The sequence below is a fragment of the Siniperca chuatsi genome, linkage group LG22, assembly GCF_020085105.1.
Source record: "Siniperca chuatsi isolate FFG_IHB_CAS linkage group LG22, ASM2008510v1, whole genome shotgun sequence".
Classification (NCBI taxonomy): domain Eukaryota; kingdom Metazoa; phylum Chordata; class Actinopteri; order Centrarchiformes; family Sinipercidae; genus Siniperca; species Siniperca chuatsi.
The window spans coordinates 8115651-8139045 of record NC_058063.1 but is presented as its reverse complement, the minus strand read 5'-3'; the positions used below and the strand labels follow the sequence as shown (position 1 = coordinate 8139045).

At 38.8% G+C, this 23395-nt stretch overlaps 1 protein-coding gene across 2 annotated transcripts in view; it reads right to left on the bottom strand.

Annotated features, from left to right (window-relative positions):
• Positions 1-23395, bottom strand: part of LOC122869927 (meiosis 1 associated protein) — a 50219-nt gene that overhangs the window by 4532 nt on the left and 22292 nt on the right. For both annotated transcript variants that reach the window (XM_044183354.1, XM_044183356.1), the window contains 7 exons: positions 7447-7602; positions 6752-6911; positions 3768-3909; positions 3117-3180; positions 2865-3007; positions 2193-2308; positions 1692-1773 (listed from right to left, as the gene is read on the bottom strand). In XM_044183354.1, coding sequence (XP_044039289.1) covers positions 1692-1773; positions 2193-2308; positions 2865-3007; positions 3117-3180; positions 3768-3909; positions 6752-6911; positions 7447-7602 — 863 coding nt within the window. The remainder of the gene's footprint in view (positions 1-1691; positions 1774-2192; positions 2309-2864; positions 3008-3116; positions 3181-3767; positions 3910-6751; positions 6912-7446; positions 7603-23395) is intronic.

The window sequence follows — 23395 nt, the reverse complement described above, 5'->3', positions numbered from 1 at the left end:
ATCTTTCAAAGTGAGACGCTGTGTGTAAAATATGGACACCTCGTCCTAAAAAATTATTATTGGTGTGAAAGTATATTATGATTTATACTTCATGTTACGAGACATGTTAGGATGCCTGCACAGTAGCCATTACTTTTTAAATCCTCACTGACACATTTCCAGTAGTTGAATTGTTACCAGACTTCTGGAAAGACAGCTGTCTTATATTGAGAATGTTGTTGATGTATCATGTAACAACACTGGTCAAAAAAGATGAATCTTTTGTAATATAAAACCACGATACATAAACTGTGTTATCTTTAAAAATAGTGATCAAAAAGGACCACAGTACTGACAAGTCAGCTAGTGTTTATAACTCACTATGAAAACTCTAAAAGAAAACAAAGGGATGATTCACAACATGATCTGTTCCTGTTTAAAAACACACAGTAATGGTCCACAAGCAGAGGTGGAGTGCAACTAAGTATGTTTACTCAAGTACTGTACTTAAGTACATTTTTGAGGTACTTGTACTTTACTTGAGTATTTTAATTTCATGCTACTTTACAATGCTACTGTACAGTGGAAATATTCAACTTTTTACTCCACTACATTTATTTGACATCTTTATTTACTTAAGATTTGACATAAAAAAAAACATGATGAGCTTATAAAATGTAAAACATTGTTTTAGATTAACCACTGGTTCCAAACCTTTTTGGCTTGTGACCTTGTATATGAAATCAGTGTGTGGATCCTTGTCATGTGTCAGATGCCTATGAGCTGTTAGCAGTTCCGCCAAAGAAAGATTTCCTCTCGAAACTTCTCACATGGTTTCATTTAAATAACTGTTCAAATGATCCAATATTTCACAAAAAAACAAAGATTTGAGAAAAGTCCAATAAATGAATTTACATTTTTAATCATTAATCATCTCACGACCCCTCAGATTTATCTTTTGACCCTTTGGAGGAGACTGACCGCCAAGGTTGGGAACCACTGGACCAAACTACTGAACTGTCCATAAAGTAGTTAAAACTAGCTCCATCTCAATTAATAATATAATTAATTATAATATAACAGTAACGGGGGACATTTCTGCAAAAGGAGTACTTTTACTCTTAATACTTTAAGTAAATTTAGCTGATAATACTTCTGTACTGGATTATTTTTACATTATGGTATTTCTTTACTTCTTCCACCAGTGGTTATAATGTCCTGCCACTGCAGGTTAAGGTCATGCCTGGTTATCTAAACTAGTCCTAGAAGATACACAGAGATAATAGTTGCATCTGATTCATTTTAGTCATCTTTAAAATGAAAAGTCATCTTTAGTTCCATGAAAACTACCTGCCGGTCTTTCTGATCCGAGTCAGATAAATAATTGGACTTTAATCTGATAAATTAAACATATCATAAGGGCTGGTTTATGCTTTTGACTGTGTAGTTATTCACTAAACTGTCTGCATATGGTGAGTGCTGCCATCTATTGAGTAAACACGGAAGTGACAAATGAAGAGGAAGTTGCATTAGAAAAGCACACACTCCCTACACGCAACCTTAATGAGGTTTATAAAAATATTCTTCCTGCTTCGTGTAGTGAAATTGCTTTTGACTCATGTTGTCAACTTGACTCATGTTGTAATCATTGTGCTCATTTTTATGAGCAGCACATTATGACCTTTACACTGTCATAAAGCTGTTGTGTTTACCTGCTGTGGCTGTCTGCTGCCTGTGGTTTTAGGACCCTCTAGTGGTTGAGACTGGTCTCTGTGGGCAGCTGCTGGCAGCAGCCTGGAATCAACCATCATCATTATTAATATCATGTCCTTGTAATTACCATCTTCATCACTCATATCAAGGTTTTTCCAATTTTTCCCTTTTAAAGGGGGTTTTGGGGAGTTTTTCCTTATCCGAATCGAGGGTCTAAGGATAGAGGGTGTCGTATGCTGTACAGATTGTAAAGCCCCCTGAGGCAAATTTGTGTTATTGGTCTATAAATAAAATTGACTTAACTTTATCATAATCATTATGCTCTTTTAAGTCATTATAATCACCCATGGTCACTTAAAGTGTCATCATCCTCGTTTTTACACATTTTCTTATATTATTGGCCTCTACATCCATTACGTCTTAATAATAAATATAGCCCACTGTTCTAACATTATCAAAAATGGTACCGAGATTTATTTGCATAATATTTGCCCTCTGACCTGTATGGGTATCGTGGCTGTGAGAGCAGGCCTCTACTCCTGAGGTGCTGGTACAAGTTACTGCTCAGAGAGAGAGGGTTGAACACAAACTCCTCATCCAGCTGAGTGAGACAGGCCTGACAGAGAAATGGACAAAAACAACCAAACATCATTCCAGCATCATCTGAATGTCTGAATTTCTGTTTGTGGGTTTGGAAAATGTGTGCACACTGTTTTACACTTTGGTAACATGCAAATAAACTAATAAAACTCAATGACAAGCAGCTATGCACATATGAGGCTAGTGCCAATGTAGAAATCATAAGCACATCCTTTTTTTCTATAATTGGTTCCAACTTCAATTCAGATGAAATGGTCTACATCCCATCCATAGACCAGATACTACTTCAGAGAAACACCTTCATTCATCCAAGCCCTTTAAAAAATGTCAGATTTTCTTCAGTTTCATCTTTTATCAGAAGTGCTTATAGCAATGATATTCTTACTTCAGGGGAGAGAATCGCCTCACTGATAAACTCAATAGTCGGATAAAGAATTGTTTTGAAGGTGTGAAACAGTTTTTCATCAGCCCCATATTCAATGCCTGGTATTAACACAAGCATTGGTGATTAAAGTTCTGGATGCCTCTGTCTACTTTTGTTATTTGTTTACAATGAACAAAGGTCACCTAACCTGTATGACCTGCATAGCATCAGGTGCAGGTTCCTGAGTTGAGACAGGCAGTGAGCAGGGCAGCAGCAGCTCTCTGGAGACCACCGGCTTCAGAAGGAGCGAGAGAGATGGGGATGGCTGGAGGACATAGTGAGAATACACACCTGTGTTGTACAAAAAAAGGCACACATACATGAGTGCATTAACGAGGACTGATACATTCGCAACATTTCTCTCTCTCTTTCTCTCTCTCACACACACACACATATGGACCTGAACCTCCAGCTGTAGACCTCTGTGCATGCTCCACCTGCAGCAGCAGGAACAAGTCACGACTCTGAAAGTGGGAAAAAACAAATCCAACATCAAACACTTTCATTAATTTGTATTGCACAGAGGAAGACTGTTACAAGGTGCAAAAAGAAACCTAAAGAGCCAATCAGAGGGTCAACGATCCAGCTAAGCACAAGATGAAGAAGAGAGTGATGGAAATAATTATTTTGTCACCCAAACCTAATCTATATTAAACTTGTCACAAAGTTAATGTAAAATTGCTTGTAGCATGGATGTTTTTACAGTAAACAATTAGATTTTTAGTGTTCTAGTGTTCTATTCTACTCTTAACAGAAATATGAGTAATACTATCCTAGTAGCTATTTTGTTAAACGGTAAAAAGGAACCTGGTTTGCATAATGCAAACATACATAGATTGGCAGAATGAAAAAAAACACAACCCAGCAACAGATAAACTGCAAAATGTTATAATGTGATCTAAACTAAAACAGTGATTTGTACTGTATTTTTTCAGAAGCTGATGCTTGTTTATGTCAGGTTTATAAAGTTATTTTTGCCAGTTTCTGTTGATAAAATCTAAAAGATCTAAATTGTAAAGACAACTGTCAAACAGTAAACCCATTCACACACCCTGAGTGTGTGGCAGAGAGCGTGAAACAAGTTGTGGTTCGTCTCCATTTCATCCCAGTCCAGCTGCCAGCAGGTGGTTGGGCGGATCACCAGCGGCAGGCCGTACAACACACTCTCACACACTCCGTCTGCACGCAGAGTCCTACAGCACACACACACAACCTTGGTTAGCACTCAGACCCAAAACGAAGGACACACGTCCACGATATCTTCCCCCCCCACAATAACTGTCTCCAATCAAAGAAAAACGTTCTGTGTGACCGCTGTAGTGTAAAACATTTCAATGTCAAAGAAGACGTCATCAATCTTCTCTAAGCTCCTGAAATAGTTTTCAGTAGAATGCTGGCTGCATGCAAACACATAACAAATCATTATGAGCAGAGAAACAGAGAATGACATCATCCCTGTGAGTGTCCTCCAGCTTCATTTAAATGTCACTGCTGTAAATCATGACTCATCGGTATGTAAAGCACACACACACACAGAGCACAATAACTTTCAGACTAAACGGTATGCAAAACACACACACACACACACACACACACACACACACACACACACACACACACACACACACACACAATCTCACACACAGGCACACACAATCTAACACACAGACACACACATTACATCCTACTGCAGCTGAAAATGTAAAACTAATGCAAATCAGGGAAGAGGAAGAAACTGTTCACCTAGGTTAGGTTTGAATGTCTGCTTTCTATCATCAGTGGAGAAAGTGTGTGTACACACATTACATGCAGCACTCACCTGTGTATGTGAAGTGCTGTGTGTGTGTGTGTATTTCAGAAGGAAGGATTTATGCTTTTGAACAACAGAGCTATTTATACCAGTATGAGCCAGTTGTCTCCCGCTGATCAGCCAGTAAGTAGTACATGAGTTGTTGAAAATCTATTCAAAACAGTGTCAGTATTTATAAAGAAAGACACATGGAAATGAATTCGCAAAGACATAAAAACACATGAATACATTAACACATGTATCAAAGAAGTGAAAGTTTAAGGCTTTACATCTCTAATTCATACCTTTAGCACAATTACTCCGGTTTGCTGCTATTTGTGATTTGATTTATCAGACAAACCTTACTGCAATTCTTGACTTACTGCACTTGGCTTAGCTAGACACGAATTCTACATAGCATTTAGACTGATCAAGATTTGATTATATTCACCATGTTTTGATGTATAATGAATTATAGCAGCCTATGTAAGTTGCAATTTCTCAGGATTAAAATAACAATGGATCCAAAGCAATCTATTCTTGGTGCTCGGTCTGGTCAAAATGCCAAATTGCTTAGTATTATGTTGTATGTTGCATGCCTATCAACCCTCCATGTTTGGCTTGATGTATATCCACCTACTTTATCAATGTGGTATGTTAATTGACCTGTTAAATGATTCCTAACAAGAGATTATCTGATGTCTTGCAAGCAATTTTAGATGAGTATGTGCTATCCCCTTAGCACATATTTGTGTGTGAGAAGCCAGAAATAATCTTTACTGGAGTAGATTGAGTTTATTAAGATTACTAAACATACTATGTTTTTGTTAAACTGTGAATGTATTCTAGTATAACTCCCCCTTGTTTCTGTACTTTATTTTGAGGCTCCTTTTTGTTTTGTGATGGTTAGGTGGGATGATGAGTATGGAACTATTACTACTAATATGTGTACATGCTGGAATAGCAATTTATGCTAAGGAATTTGTGTTCCGAATTTGATTCTATGCATACGTTGCTTCTTTAACGTGTTGTGTTGTTTCAAAATAAAAAGAAGAAAGTGGGAAGGAAGAGAGTTCTTCGTATTCATCTGAAAATACTGTAAATGTACACAAATATGTACATTTAATGTTCAGGCATTTACAATTCCTGACCCATTTTGCTTTGTAACTTACACACCTACTACATCAGGTAACCATTATCTGTGTTAGATATTTATTTTTCAATTATATATATATATTTTTTTTTTCGTGTTCGTTGGTCAGTAGGATGTGTTGTTAGTGACTGATAAAATATTTACAATTATTGTTTGTTTTACATTCCTTGTAGCCAGTGTTATCGCCTGCTTATATTGTGTTGATTCCCTGTCCTTTCCTTGTTTACCACTGTAACCATGTCCCATGAGTTTCTACTATACTACATTTCCTCACAAACAAGTTAAGGAAAATTCTCGACTGGAGCTTTCAGGCATGGAGCAATTGTTCTGCCCAGCTTTAGTTGTTTTGAGTGTCTTCCAGCATCAGAGCAGATGACTTCAGCAGAACAAAGGAGACTCTGATGTGATGGGAGAGTTTCATCTAAGAAATATTCCACTACTCCCTGCTATCAAAAGGAGCCATTCATAGACCGGCAGGGTTTTACTATATACACACAATATTACACACATGGCTGACACATAATCACACACAAACACACGCTTCATCTCTCCCTCATTCCAACAAGAAAGATGGTGAAGGCAGACATAATATCTAGACACTCCCTTTACGGTTTAAACTTTGTGCGTTCAGAGAAAAAAATATGTTCACGTTGTCTTCTATCACAGATTTTGTTTGCTGCTTCTGTCACTAATTTAGGGTTATTTTTGAGAAACAACTGCATCACTATTAAAATCCATTTTCCAAAGCAACAATAATGCCAACTGATCATCGGTATGGTTAGATTATAGTTTACATGTTTCGTTCAAACACATGCAAAAGGTGGGAAAAAGTAGAAACATTCATTTTTATGTCTTTCATTTTTTTCATTCATGTACATTTCCTGCCCTCTTTGCAGCCTGTGACTTTGTATCAAATCACTTTCAACTGTAGTTGTGAGTATAAAAATGCAAATTTCAGCACTGGTATTTTGTTATTCCTTTTAACTGAAGCTCAAAAAGCATGTGGATAGATCTGAGTTGAAAGCAACAGAAGCTGACTTTTGAACGCATCTGGCTTTAGTAAGAAGCCCATCCCAGTGGTCCCGTCTCTCACTTGATTGCTTTCAGTCTCCGTGGTGGTGGGCTTTGATTGGCTGATCCCTTAGTGACAGGCAGGAAGTCCCGGACACTCTCGGTCTTCACTCCCAGGTTGTTGTTCAGGGAGATGAGGGCAGGGCTTATCAGACGCTCCTGCATGTCACACTTCACACACACTACGCAGGTGACAAATGTCATAAAAAATGTGTGAAAAGACATGGGTATTACTGTAACATGCCATCTGTATCTATATCTTGGCATTTACACCTGGTATTAATAAGTTAACGTTATCTTGATTCTGTGATTCTATTCTGTGATTTGATCTCAATTTGCAGGTGGTGGAGTTTGTCAACAAACAAGGTAAGTCCAGGTTCAGGAACGATACTGCTGTATGGGCTACACTCATTTTTCATTTGAGGAAGAGGTCACCTGTAGATTTGGCCAGACCCAGATATCCAGATACAGACTGCATATCAATAACAGGTGTAAATGAGGTCAAAGAGACGCACAGGTAGCAGCTTTATATTATTTGTAATGTATGTTAAAACCACTAGTTGCCTATGTATTTGAAACTGTGTAGAAGTAAACTGCATGTTCTCATAGTATGCCGCTCAAAATGCTCAGTTCGAGCATTGTGTGCTGCATGGTTAGGGGTACGTTGGTCCATACTCAGAGGAGGTATGTAGGTATGTTTGTGTGCAGTATCTGTACCTGGAATGGGATTGTCCAGGGTGCTGGGCAGCAGGAGGTGGAGGTGCTCTCTGTCACCTCCCTGCTCTTGAAGCCACGCCTTCAACACTGTCTCCATGGCGAAAACACTGTTTTCCACCCGCTGCAGGTCGACCTCCGTTCTCAACATCAGACAGTCTGAAGGCGGACACACAGAGGCATCAATATTTGGATTAAAGTTATACTCTGAGTGTTGGTAAAAAAGAAAAGGTTTTAGACTCCCATAGTCTACATCATTTTTCATTACTTTGACATTTGTTGTTTTTGACAACCAGCGGTTATATTCCAACTTTTACATTTATTTTGACATTCTTCAACATTACGGCCATGTTGTTTAAAAACTAAATAAATGTTGTTTTCCAAATCCATGTTTTACACAGATGTCAGTTGCTTAAGTATATTCATCTATGACCACTAGATGGAAGCAAAATTCAATAAATTCAATGTACAGCACGTCCTCAGTGACTTGCTAGACACTGAAGACTCTTTGAACATGTCATCTGAAGGCTTCAGTGTCTCTGGATTAAACAAAAACCTTCTTAAGCTTGACTTGATGAGAAGGCCTGGCACTGATTTCCTGAAGGGAAGAAGTAGGGCTGCATTTTAGATGTGAACTGACTTTTTTTAAAGATGACAGAACATGCAGAGAAAAAGCAGCTTGTCTTGTGGTCTTAAATCTCATGCTTTTTCTGGATAATTTAGAGATGTTTATGCAAATCTCTGTCTCTCTTGTCTCATTTTCTGTAATTACAGTGACACCTTATACCAGAGGACAGAAAGCAGCTTCCCTGCACTCCTCTCTTTGCCCACTGACCTCCACTTATCATTACAGAACAGAGAAAGCGACTCTATGGACCTGCCCCACCCTCCGTTCCTGTTCTCTCTCTGTTGTCATCCCACAATGTCTATTTATTATTGCAAACTAGACACAAACCTCACAGAATCTCCTTTTCCCTCTATCTGGTGTTTAATAGTTAATGACCCATCAGGAGATAACTAATGGGACTAAAGGGAGAGGATCAGGAGGCACTGTAAGAACGAGGGAGGGTACAGATGGAGGAGAGGTCGACAAACGGGGGATAAGACCGAGAAAGAGCAGAGAAGAGGGATGAAGAATAGACAAAGTATTTAAACTCTCCCTGCCAGGAACTTTTAGGGAGAAAATGAGAAACTTTAAATTCCTAGAATAAAATATGTCATTGCTTCTTTCATCTGTCAGAGGCAGCTACGGAAGCTATTTTTGGTTCTGGGCCAAAGTTTCCAAAAGTGCTTCATCCAGAAATATGTACTTCATCAGAGGGGAAAGAATTGTGTTTGCTACATTTTTGCTGATGGACGTTTGTAGTCAGATCCCTGCTGAGTGAAGGCAAGAAGGATGAAGGAAGAGAGACAAAGAGAGATGTTTAAGAGGGTAACAAAGCATGTACTAATGTCACTTTTGCTTTACAAGTTCTTCTTTTATGTATCAAAAAAGCACACTGTAAAGTCAAGATACTTTGCTTTCAATCCTGACACATGCCACATAGCTCTTGCTCTTAATATGGATTAAAGAACTGGTGGGAATTCTCTGATACTTGGGATCAGCAGTATAATAAGACCTGCATCCTACTGTATATCAGCATTACTGAGCAAAGAGAGAGTGGCTGCAGAGATGATGTGTAAAGGGAAGAAGCCAGGATCATTCACATTAACCCAAAATAGTTAGAAAGAGAGAGACAGAAAAGTAAAAGCCGAGGTAAGGGACTTTACAAAGACATGTACACTCAAAGGAGGAGAACAGGGAAGAGAAAGAAGGGATGTGTTCTTGCCTTAATGGAAATAGAGAGATAAGAGAAAAATCCTTGAGAGATGTACAAAGATGGAAGAAAACGGGTTGAAGAAAATCAATCGCCATTCCATCAGATAATGTCTGTCTGGGGAATAGGAATGGAGAGAGGAGGAAACAGAGTAAGTGAGAGAGAGAGAGGGATAGTAGAGAGAAAGAAATGTGCAAGTTGGTGTAAAAAGAAAAGAAGGGAATAAAGTATAAATTTCACAGAACAAGAGCAGGAGGAAGAGGGGAAAAGAGGGGTAAATGAGATAGGGAAGCGATGGACTGGTGAGGGATGATGGACCACACTGTTGGAAATGCTTGTAATTAGACCATGGAGTGTTTATCTGTGTATGTTTGTGAGTGAAAGAGAGAGGGGGAGATAAGGAGAGAGAGGAAGAGAGAAAATTAGGTGTACTGCTTCTCACAGCAGCATAAATAACTCAAGACAGTCCATCTTGTGTGTGTGTGTGTGTGAGTGTGTCATACTGTTTTCCACAAAGCAATACATCACTGACTGAGGAAGATAGGTGAGAGTAGTTAACCTCGATGTGTGTGTTTGGAGAGACAGCAAGGAGCTGAAGGGATGCGATGCTGTCTGTGTCTCTCCAGCAGGCTTATCTGACTGCATGAAGAATGTGTTTACACTGCTCAATCCTCCTACAGATGTCTCTCCTTCTGAATCTTTGCTGAGTTCATTAAGTGTGTGTTATGTGTTATCATTCGTCTCTCCCAACACTATCTCTCCATGCCTCGTTCTCTTGGTCTATATCCCCTCTTTCTGCTCTGTTAGTATAAGAGATTAAGAAGAAGAAACTATTAGATTAGAGCCAGAACAAGTGACCCATCCCTCTGACCTACAAGTCTGCATCTCATTAGCATGTCCTTTGTGTGTGTGTGTGTCTGCATACATGAGCAAATAAAGTTTGACACACATGCTGAGGTAAGGATGCAGTGCGGCGGTCGAATTTCATTAAGTGTGTTTGTGTGTGTGTCTGTGTACGGTGTGTGTGTTGTAAGAGCTGTACTGGAACTATACTATACACACCCCTAAAAAAACATTTCAGATGCTGCAAATAATAACCTTAATCAACCTTCCATTAAAACCTATGATGTAATACCATACATTTCAAAGAGAGAGATGTTAAGAATAGCTCAGTTTCAGAGAGAGTTAGACCATTTCTTAGCAACTCCTGTATTTGCTCTAAAATGTACAAATGGCATATTTAATGGTTTATTCTACTTTACAGAGTAAAACTACATTATACTCACTTTAAATTAGAATCTATGCAGCAACAATACTACTCACTTGTGGGTTTCAGGGCTCCAAACTAGACTTCTATGACCTCTATTTTTACATCATGTGGCATTTAATGCTGCACTGAGCAATATTTTTATATTGACAATTGGTAAAATGACTGTGTAATGTGAAAGGTTTTTTTTGTAATGTGGAGAATAACCATCAGTTCCTCTCAGCTCTACAGAGCGTTTTAGTATCTTTCAGATCATTATTTTCAGCACTAATTAGTGTCATTTCCAGATGCAGCAGGCAGCTGTTCAAGTTAGAGACAGGCTGGTGAAGTATTTAGCCAGCTATTTTATTTTTTTGTCAGGATCTGGTGGAGACCAAAACAGAGCTGAAAGGGGAGTGAATATTGGACCTACATTCATCAGGTGACCAAAAACAAGACTCACAACATGCTATTGTTGCTTCATGTCTGCTGGATGTGTAAATAGGCAACTGTTTGCTAAAACCTTCTCCATATTACTAACTTTTTAAGGTGAAGATATGTCAGTGTTGTGTTTACAGCTTGTTCTGCTCTTTAATGAAATCCATTTCTGCTTTAAAAATGAATAAAAGGAGATTGATTTACACATGAACATCTATTTGTGTCAGAGTATGCCATACAGTAGCATGCTATAGCTTTAACTGTTAGGAGGGAATCTGTGTCTTTTCAGTTATATCCTCTATAACCACAAGGTTCACCAAGCTGCCTCGAAGCCTCTACACCGCATCTGTTGCAACAGTTAAGACAGTTTGGATTTTAACTGCAGCAACAGGAACTCTCCTCTCCACTCGTCACATCCCTGGATGATTTCAATTTTGCTGTAATTTCCCTGGAGGCATCAGGGTTTTTTTTGTTAAATGAATGACTGATGAGCGCTTTCAGATAAGGTTGGGTTATTTTTCACACCTGCCAATGGGATAGGACTGTCACTTTTAATTTGAAACTTGACTGTGGGGAAAAAACTTAAATATTTGATCTGTATGACCGTTCTGAATTCAGAAATTGTGTTCAAATTAAAATCTGGATCTGGAGCCATACAAGGAGAAATCCGTCTTACTGGCCATGGCCATGCACATCTCTTAAAACCTGAAAGACATCAGTGTATCAGTATCACTTGTTTTTGCTTTGTAAGTTGGTAATTGGAATAATATAATAATATACAAATCATTCTGGGGAGACAACTACATCCCTTGCTTTCTGTAACTGATGTTCTTCTCCCTCTCAGCCTCTTCTTCTTGTTGACCATGCCTGTGCTACTTCTTTCCCCCCCCCAGCCCACGCCCAGTAATGTTTCCTTTTACTCTGTGCATTAGCAAATGTGTATCATCCTCATGACCATCGACCAATGTAACATTAGCTTGTGTGGGGAAGTTAGTAATGCAGTAAGCTAATGCAGTACCAGAAGAGGAAGTAGAGCACTGCTCCACAACCCTGTTTTCACTCATTCATTTAGATATGGATCAGCTTTACCTGATACAGATAATGAACACCGTGCTCCTTAATGGTGGGAATCTTCATGAAAGCTTCAACTGATCACATTGTCTTATTCCTGGTAATGGAGAACTACTTTGAAGTTTGCTACATTAAAACATCAATAGTTTGAAATTCTTTGTTCTGTTTTATTTGAGTTCATGAGTTGTTGAGAATGACAAATTAACATTACTTGATCCAATTTAAGGTCTCTTAATGGCCTATTTATCCATTTGCAAGAACTTTATTTTTTCATGTAAATAACATTTTATTGCTAACTTAACATTTCTGTTTCCCCTCCAGCGAGGTCAGAAGACATATACAAAAAACTGAGTTGGAGCTGAAAGGAAATTAGCTTTTTTTCTCAGTGATACTTCAATACAATCTGGATACTTACAGGGGTCATTAAAGGATAATTCATTCAAGTTCAATTCAAGTTTATTACAACTTGGATCATATTTTTGTAGGTTTGGCCATCAATCCATTGGTTATGATAGCATTGTACACACAAAGTTATCGCTTTAAGCTATCATTAAATCACTAAAAATAAGTTTGACTTATTGTTAACCCATATTCCCATATTCAACTTTTAGCTACAAAAATAACTCCCCAGTTTAAATAAAACAGAATTATTCATTAACATTCAGGTTAAATAATACTAATACAATAAAAGTTTTACTTACTTATGATTATATCTTACAAAAGTATTATTCTATTAGAAAATCACTCTCAATTTACTAGGTAACTCTTTTTATGTAAAAATATCCTTACTTGGCACCAATGTGTCAATTTTACATGGGGATGAGGCAATATCAACCTAATGGATTCCCTGACACAAACTTCACAAAGTGTACATAAACATGGAGGAAGCGTTAATGAATGTCTGTCTGTGGAATTTCCCTCTGACATCCATATTTCACTTACAGAGCGACACTGACAGTACATGCTCTGTCCTTGTCTGTCAGTGTGTCTGTGTGAGCATTAATGATGAATAGCTCATTGATGTAGTTTGAGACTGTGACAAATAGGACATTGATCATCTGGTCTGAAACACAGGCACTCCAGACACTAGGGGCTGTGTGACCTAGTTGCCTTGCAGTCACTTCTGATAAAGCCATGCGGTCATGGAGACAATTAAAGCAGACAGACACTTGAAAATGACAAGCGGACGAGGGGGCAGCAACAGCACTGTTATCTGGCTGTCATCACTGAGGACGAAGAACAAGAGAAGAGAAAAAAAGAAGAGATATGGTGACAAATACTTGAGAGAAGGTCAAACAAAGGGACACCCTTTTATGACGGCCCATTAGGTACATTCCCACATTCTTGGTGTTTTGATTCTGTACGTATGCAAAGTGCAAGTGGATGCAAAATGAAAATATGTTCAATAATAAATTCATCCCTTCATTTCCTGTAGGCTACTACAAATCTGTCCTGTCACCAAACTAATACTAAACAAATTATATAACCCTTGGTTGTTGGGGAAGATGAGTTGCAACCATGTTAATGCAAATAGATCACGTTATAGTGAGCATGATGAGCAGATAGAGGGAGGTAAAGGGATGGCATGAGCTCAACTGTCTGGTTTCAAGCAGAATCTGGAAACAGGAGAGGGTTAGATGGAAGAGAAGGACACAGAGACCCGGAGAGGATGGCAGCTGGACGACTTCTTTGAAGCACTTGAAAAAGACAAGAAGACAGGATGAGAGGAGCTCTGCAGACAGTATTCATGGAGGCACATAACAGAAGGGAGGGCTACAGAGAAGGAAAGGAAACCAGGAAAGATGACGAAAAATTACAGATGTCTACTTTTTTAGGAAGTATACTTTTCTGAGGATCTAACAATGATGACAGTTTATCACAGCTGTATTGACTCTCATAGTGGCTCCCACACACTTAACAAAGTCTAAGAGATATTTAGTGTCATAAAATGTCTTCAAATGAAAAAGGGCCATGTGCACGTGTGAATTCAGACAAAGAAAGACAGGGAGGAAAGATGATGGTGACACAGCAGACCTATAAAAGAGGGTGCAGAGGGGAGCAGGGTTGAGAGATTGGAGAGGTAGTAGCAAATAACAAACCTCTCAAAGAAGAAGGGAAGAATGACCTTGTTTTCCTTAAGTGGCTTGAAAGCCAAGATGAAAGAGACACAGTCTATCTGTGTATGCTCAGATACAGAAAGAAGACAGGAAGAGAGACAGAGACAGGCACAAGGAGCAGTAATTTTGTCCTCTTACAGTCTGTGTAAATAGAGTGACTGTAATGGAGAGGAAATGAGATGAAAGTAGGGGAAGAAGTAACAGAGTACATTTGTGAGAAACAGGAGCAAAAAGAGTGAGAGGAGGAAGAGAAAATGTGTCATTACAGTAGAGATGAGTGGAAAATAGTGATTGAGAGAGTGATATTTGGAAAGCAGAGACTGCAAGGCAGATTAACTGATATTTTATAGATACCCAATTCAAGAGTTTAGTCTAATTTTGGTGCTTGTTAAGACATAATCTAGCCTTAGGCAAATGAAACAGAAATGAGAAAATGAGAGTTTAACTGCTGTTTTGTGATGATAAGACAATCTTAACAGGTAGATTTCTTTTGCAGTAAAAGCACAGAAATGAAAACATTTAGCATATTTTTTAGCAACACTAGCGTTGTGGTTCTAGGGCAATATCGGTCTGTCAGTTGGTTGGTCGGTGCATCTTGCTCATTGGTACTTCAGCAGTTTAGATGCTGAAAGGGTTTGAGTACTCGTTGATCTCTTTGTCACCATACAAACCCAGTTCTTACAGGACAGCCATGACATTGCCACCACATTACTCTCACAATTCTTTTGGCTCTTGTATCTATTAGAGTCATTTTGAGATTTGGAATGAGAAATGTTTCTTGCTTAATCTACCTATTAAAGTGACAGCTTTTTGTCATTCAGATATATGTGACTTTGATATTAATTCAGACATGACAGAACATTCATGTGGTGCACGAGAGGGAGCAGAGGCAGAGAGAGAGAGAGAGAGAGAGATTGAAAGGTGAGTGATCGATTTTAAAACTTATTTTACCTTACTGACCACCATGAATGCGAGGGATGCTTGCCTCTCCTTTTCATAGTGAATCCACTGATACATTTTCAGTCAGTTTCATCTTTCAGTGTTATTAGAGAGTGAAGTCTGCTGCCTGTTTTATCATATCCGGCAGTGAACAAACACTGAATGTCATGACGTTAAGTTGGGACCCCCTATTAGCTCGCATGCTGCATGTAAAGCGTTTTGCTGGATGTTCATTTATTCATCAATGCAGTATGAATGAACCAAGTAAGATTGCTGTCATGACTTTTATGTAAAAGTGACTCAGATGCTTATTCAGACATGACCGACATGTTAAATTGCCATCAGATTAATGTAAAGGGGTGCATGCCTGAAAGGAGATTAATACACTTTTCAACCTCCAATAATTTCTAATGGGAGAGACAGATGATGAAGACAGAAGAGGGATATGACTGACAGAGCAAGATAGTGGCAGACAGATGCAGGTAGTCTGAGAATGGACAAAAGAAAGTGTAACAACACTTGTTTAATAGCTGTGAACCACTCTGAGGAGCCCTTTCCTTAGTTTTCTCTGCACTTCTTTCTCTGCTCACTCTCTTTCTCTTACTTCAACCAACCATCTGTGGTTCTGAACACCACAAAGAAAGAAAGAGCAAGAGAGGGATAACAGCACTCAGCTGCAAAATATGTATCTGCAAACATGTATCTGCAACCACAGGAAATCCTCTGAGAGTATCAACCTGTTGATACATTAAAGTGTCAACTTTGTTCAAATGTTTTCCGTTATGAATATTTCTGTCAGGCTTTACTGTAGATTTACGGTATTTGTTTTCCTATGATCTTTTGACAAACTGGACTGAAAATGGTTAAACAGTAAAATAGAAAAGATGCAAAGATTTATATGGAGATAGATTGACAGAAAAACAAGATTTTAGGAGGTGTTACACAAAGAAAATTGTCTGTGCAAGTGCGTGCATGATGCAGAGCAACCAGCCATCTCTCAGTGTAGGATTAATAGGTTCCATATCCTGGTGTGAAGAGTGATGCCAGTCTCCATCTGTACAACCACCTGCTGCTCTGCTAACGTCACATAGAGGTGTGAACAGCCTGACCTTGGCACCATGTGTGTGTGTGGCAAAGTGAAAAAAAAGCACTCCTGAAATTCATGCATTTTTGTTATCAATCATGAAACAATACAAATTTTGTCATCATTCCTGCTACGCTCTTGCGTGTGTGAAGTGTGCTTCCTGTCTCTGCGAACATTCTGCAGTAGGCTGTGTGCGAGTGTATCAGCAGGTCTGGGTGGGATTTCCTCCTGAGCACCACATACTAAACTGAACAAGCTGACTATGACGGAAAATTAACTGAATGAAAGAGACGGAGAGAAACAGAGAGAAGACTGAGAGGGAGAGAGTGACCCTAGGGGGAATGACTGCAGGTTGTAATAGTAGCTGAGAAGGAAAAGTCTGGTGGAAAGTTGTTTTTACACAGAACCAATTACACAAAAATGTAGGAATGGTGTTTATTAACATCCTACGGGAGTTGAGTTTACACTGGAATTGGCTGCACAAGATTGATGTACTGAGCAGGTCACAGATACCATCCATACCATCCCAGGGTAACATACTATACAATTTATCATAGTGAAATTGCAAACTTAGTCAAATCTTTAGATTTACTGAAGGGCGGATACTGAACTTGAAGTTTTGGGACTTAAAAGAATTTTGAATCACTACAATAAAATAAAACCAGAAAGCATTTCCCTCTTGAGCTGCAGTGGAAGGATAGTAACAAAAAGAGGGAATTTTGCACTAAAAAGACTGTAACTTTGATAGCCACTTGATTTGTCCAACTCTGACTGCTGAATATTAACTTCAGATAAACTTTCCATGAAATCTTTTTCTTGATAGCAAAAAAGTGATGTTAGAGTTAATTTATGTTATGTTAGAATATATATGTCATAGGCGAAATTCTATTTGGAGCCCATTGTATGACTATGAATTTTCTTTTAAGGCTGAGCAGATTAAAGCTTTATTCTCATTTGGGGTCAGGTTACAGGGACACTGTCCTTCACTGTCCACATGACCACAGTTAATCCAACCACATTTGCAAGCATTTCGCTCTGCCACAGCATCTTTGAAAAAGCTCTAGAGTTTCTGCTCTGTAGGTCTTAACTCCCTGTGGAGAGAAGTTGCCTCTGGGGATCACTGAAGTTTCACATTATTATTGTAATGTAATACAAGAAATATGGCTCATTGTGAGCATTCAGGATGAAAACTTGGCTTACCGTTTTATAATTCTTGGCTGTGGGCCAGTGGATTATAATCCTCCTCGCAAGGGACATACATTTTCAGAGTCATTATTCTTCCGACTCAAAATGGATTTGTGGGATGTATGCTGATCCAAGTGCAACTGTGTGGGGTGTGGAAATGGCTTAAGTGTTCCGAAGGAGGCAAATAAGGAGATAGAAAGCACTTCTAAACAAAAAGAGCATTACATATTCAAGGTGGCAGTCACAAAGATAAAAAAGCACAGCACTGCAGGCAGTGTAACAGTTAATATGATTACACAATACAGAACACCCACAATCTTGGCAACATGTATACATTCAACTGTGACCTGATTTAGAGTGTATAGACAACATGCTCCCCTCTGTGTATATGTATTGTTTCGTCATGTTCACTGCATTTATCTTTGGGACATTAACATGCTAATCTAACACAACAGAGCCTGCTTTATGTAGCTAAACATAACTTAATTTTATGCGTAAAGTAAAGATTGTTTCAAAGATTTTGGCTATAAGTTTTATGGCAAACTCTGATACAATTTTCCCTGCAGCCTATGTTTCACCGTTGCAGTCTGGTATGAAAGTAGCATTTTATTGAATGGAGTTTAGCTTTAATCTAAGCAGACCCACTTCTAGAAAAATCACAAGTGGTTAAGGCAGGGGAGTACAATAAATCTAGGTTAATACATCATAAATCTATGGTAATACAAGAGCAATAACGTGAGAACAAGATCAAAGCAGAGAGGAAATGGGATACTGCACAGACAGTCTACAAAGTACGAGGTAGGAGAGAGAGGAAGAAGACAAAAACATGATAATTTCTTTTCTTTCTCCTCCTAAAAAGAGACATAAGAAAAATAAGGCGGAGGAGGAAGTAATTAAGTAGCTGGAGAAAGAAGAGAAAGAAAGAGGGAAAGGTTCTCTCATCTCTCTGTTACGCTTTGATGGAGCAAATCAGATCCTGTGAAGCAGAGTATGATTGAAAATAAAGAAAAGTGAAAATTTTATGGGAAAATTACATTGGTAAGGACCACACACACATACACACACAGAGTGAAGAAAAGGTGCAAAGAGAGATACTCAGGAGTCACTCATTTATAGACATATATGTACTCAAGCACACACACACACACAAGAAATAAACAAGAACACAAAAACCGACACATGCACGCTCAATTACATAAACACAAACACACATGCTGTCTCTCTCTTACACAAGCTCTATTTATTCTTTCAGTCAGACCACAACAACTGTCATCTGTCCCTCGTAAAAGCTACTTATCTCTCGTACAAACTGGACAGACAGGAAAAGAAAAGAAAAATCTGGAGGGGAAAAACACTGAGCTTGCGCTGTGGACAGTTTTAGAGGAGAGAGAGGGGAAGAGAAGAAAAGGAAGAGAGAGAGAGAGAGAGATTGCAAGGAGAGGGAGAGGATTAGAGGAGATATAATGGGCTATAATCCTTTTCTATTGAGAGACTGATCCAAGAATTGCTGATGGGGTGTCAGTTAGAAAGAGCTATTTGTCCAAGATATGAGTCTGCTTTGAAACTGCTTCTACCTTTAGCTCAAATGTCTCAGGCAAAACAAAAAATAGCACTCAAGATTACCTCTTTTTACTCGTAATATGGTTTTGTGAACATTTGTTTAAATTTTGGTAATGTTACATTACCAATCAAACACATACATTCCTAATATGTTACAGACAGAACAGACCGGAGACATGGTGAAGATACAGAGATCGTTTATTGAACCACGAGGAGTATGGATAGGTGAAGGAGATAATGATACCGTCCTTTTCACTGGAGGTAGAGGAGCTCTGGGGTAATGTGGATGCACACAGGAGAGCAGAGTCACACAGGACCAGGAGCGACACATATGGAAGACTGGAGAAGACAGGAGCCGGAATCGAGGTTCTGGATACTAGTAGGCGTTCTGCAGACGTAGGTGAGTCCGTGGCGTTGTGGAGGCAGGATCTGGAGCTCTGTCCTTGTTTCAATGAGACCGGACACTGACTGAGGTGAGGGATAATGCTTTATAGGGGAGTGGAGTGCTGATAAGGTGCAGGTGTGTAATGAGTGACAGGTGATTGGAATTAGTACTCAGGTGAGGGAATGCGGTGTGTGTAGTGTAGTGGCTGGTGAGAACATGACAGGCTGTGACATAATATTCTTATTTGTGCTTTTAAGTATGGATTTACAGTCATTTTGAACAACTGCAACATCCTCTAATTTGTTTTCCCCATAATCAGTCACCCTCCCACACTATAGATGTAAAACAACAGAAAATTCTCACTCGAGCATATGATTTTGTAAAATTGTAATAATTAGGGCTACTGTCACAGCCTGTCATGCTCTCACCAGCCAGTAGTCACACTCTCCTGTCATTAACGTCACACATCGCACTCCCTCATCTGAGCACTAATCCCAGTCACCTGTCACTCATTACACACCTGCACTTAATCATCACTCCACTCCCCTATAAAACACCATCCCTCACCTCAGTCAGTGTCCGGTCTCGTTTAGATTAAGGACAGAACTCTTTATCCTGCTTCCACAAACGCCACGGACTCACCTACGTCTCAGCAAGACGCCTACTCGACTCCAGTGCCCCGATCCTGGTTCCAACCATCTCAACTCTCCAGTGTGTGTCTCCTCAACCCCAGAGCTCCTCTACTACCAGCTAAAGGACAGTAGCATTATCATCTTCGCATTTCCATTGTTTACAATAAACTATCTCAGTCTCTTCACGGTCTCCGGTCTGCTCTGTCCGTAACAGGTTCTCTTGGTAATTATATTAAAACTGCAACATTAATTTGAATCACAGACAAAACTGACGCAGCATTTACATTTAGATGACCTCTTCATAAATCTAAGCAAATCCTATTTGAATCATGAATATGAATTGTTTATTCATTTCTAAGCAACTCGATCTGATTCCCATTTTATTCAGAATCCTGTGGCCTTTTAGTTTTTTACAATTGCTAAGTCACATTTCTCTATAAGAGTTCACTTTTTCAAAACTCTTCACACAGTTCTCTTTAACAACATGCAGCTCAGCACAACAGTTAATCTCACATGCAAAATGCACTAATGCATCCAAAACACTTCACACACATTTCAGGATCAACTCGTGTACCTGAACACCAACAACATTTGTCTGCCAATTATTAACACTTTGTCAATCATTAGATAGTATATTGACCATTAAAAACCACCAACAGGTAGCATTACAATTAGTGTCACTAGAGTCTTTGTAAAAGTATAGGACAAAATACACCGCAGCCGAACAGCGCACATCAGAACAGCTGTCCCTATTATTGTACCACCCCACAAAAAAAGATTTTTTTCCCCCAGCTGTTTTATATTTCAATACAATGTTGGCCCAACTATAGACGTTATTAGTTTATTGCTTGCTTTTCACTGCAATTTTAACTATTTCACTTGTGCCTGTATCTACAAGGCAAACATTAAAAAAAATTTATAAATAAATAAACTCCACTCGCTCCCTGCTTGTACATCCCAGCTTCTGTAGCAGCTCTGTTTCTCCTCTGTTGCTCCAGTGGCTGCTGGACTTCCTCTCCTCACCTCTTGCTGTTGCTGTCTCTCGTGTGTGTAGAACAATGGATGAGGAGAGACTAGTTGTTGTGGTTGAGAAGTATCCCAAGCTATATGACCCACAATCCCGTCATTGCAAAGACAATGGCAAAAAAAGATATTGCCTGGCGAGCCATAGCTCTGGAGATTGGCTCTTCAGGTGAGAAATTTAAGTTTAAGTAGTTGGTCTCCACACATGATTTTAAGTTAATGTCTAGACATTGCTGAAAATATTTTTATGGTAGACATTTTATTAGTATAGTCAATAGGCGATTTGTACATTTTTAACAGAATGTAGCCTATTTATATCATATTATATTATATTTTAGAGGCATTTACTAAACTCTGAAATATTGTATAATTATTGTGTTATATTGTCACATATATTGTTGTAAACACTAAAATTTTGTCACAAATGTTTGTTTTATTTGAAAAAATAAATGAATAAATAAGTGAGAACAGCAAAAAACACAAAACTTTATGACCATTAAATGGCCCTTTTGGTCCAAGCTCTGTTACTTTCAGACCTGCTGCTGCTGCACTTTCTCTTTCCCCCCGTCTGCTGTAGAAAATATCGATACATTGTTGAGAACTATTAGTTTTTTATGGAGTGTTTCTATTTTAACCGGCGCAGCTTTATTAGCCATTATGGCACTGGTGTAGCGACCTGCGAGTTGAGTGAGGTAGGCTACACACACACGGGAAGAGTAGAGATGGACGAGTCGGAAAAATAATTTCAGATGGCGTGCCCTAAAAAGAGAAAAGTAGACAGCGGAAACAGAGCTTTTAATCAAGAATAGACAGACTCTTACATGGTAAATTTCCCCACAGGCAGTTCAAAACCAGTATGTTTCATATGTTCCAAGATCATGGTGATTATTAAAACCGGCAATGTGAAGCGCCACTATGAGACAAAGCACAGAGCATCAGGTTAACAAGAAGGACGGATTTTGGTCATTTTGCTAACAAAGGGGATGGCATCCCTCTTTGTCCCCCCTCAAATAGCCTACTGATCAATTTTAGTATGAAAAAAGTAAACATGGCATAACTGCTCATCAGTCACATAATGTATGCCAAATCACACCATGAACATAGAAAACACTTCAACCAGATTACTTGTAATAAACTATTTAATTGAAGAAAATAAATGTAGCATAAATGTAATGTCTCTCATTATCTGCCAGGAGCTCCTGGACCAGATTGGTATACCCCATGTTCTTGTCTCTGTTCATTGATGGGGTGCACCCAAACCCTTTGTTTCCTTATTGGCATCCTATGGCACAGCAGAGAAAGGGCAACCTCTGTCTGTTCACAATTATTTGTTCTGTTGAAATAAAAATTGATTAAAATGTAAAACATTGTGTTCAGTTAAAAATGAATAAATACTAGCTGCATACATGTAAATGTGTGGCTATATTAAGGCATATACACCATCGCTATGGTGGTTGGAAAAAATGTGGACAAACCCAATGATCAATGCACTGAACTAGAGAAAAGTCACTTCATTTATAAATTGAACTTACCCTCCACTACCAGATCCACACTGGATATATTTTTCACTACCTATTAGTTACCATATCACAGTTGAGTATCAAGGTATACCACGGTAGCCTACTGGCCACTCAATAGTGGCCAGTAGGCTACCATGTTAATAATACCATTCAGTAGTTACTATAATGATACTACCATGATAAGGTCCTGGTAGTAGTCAACAATTTCCATTCTTGCTTATATAGAACATAGGTGGGTAGGCTACTACTGTGCTTCTGTGCAATAGTCTGATTTTGAAGCTTTACTAGTAAGGTATAAAATGTAGGCCTATTATAGTTTAAGTTTTGGCTATATGTAGTCAGAAAACAACTGCTATATGGTAGCCTACCACCTATGTTGGTTGATCTGCTGCTTACAATTTTTTAATTTTTAAGTTATTAATCAAATATAGACAACTACAATAGGCAACTCACCCATGGCATTTCGTTGTCTCGTAGTATGTGTGGTCGATGCACTGCAGCCCGATGCTTCTTATTGGTGCTAGTCTTTCCAGTTGTCTTTGCTCTTCTAAACTCTCAGTCTGTGTCTAATAAATCGTTCATTCTCAATGATCTAATTACATCTCATAACCTTGACATCCTATTTCTTACTGAGACCTGACTCAAACCTGGGGAGTTCTGCCTTCTAGTGGAGCTCTGCCCTCCCAGTTATAATTTTCTGAATACACCTAGGTTAACAGGCCGTGGTGGGGGTATTGCAGCTGTCTTTAAGAACCATTTACAATCTCAAGCTTCTTTAGCATTTAAAAGTATTTGGCTGAGGGAAATAATAATTTAAGTATAAGATGACCAGTAAGATATGGGAATGTGGTTCAGTGGTAGCATGTAAGGGGTCCTGGGTTCAGCATATTCCCATGCTGACTGTCACAAATCTGTGAACCTCTTGGAGGAGCACA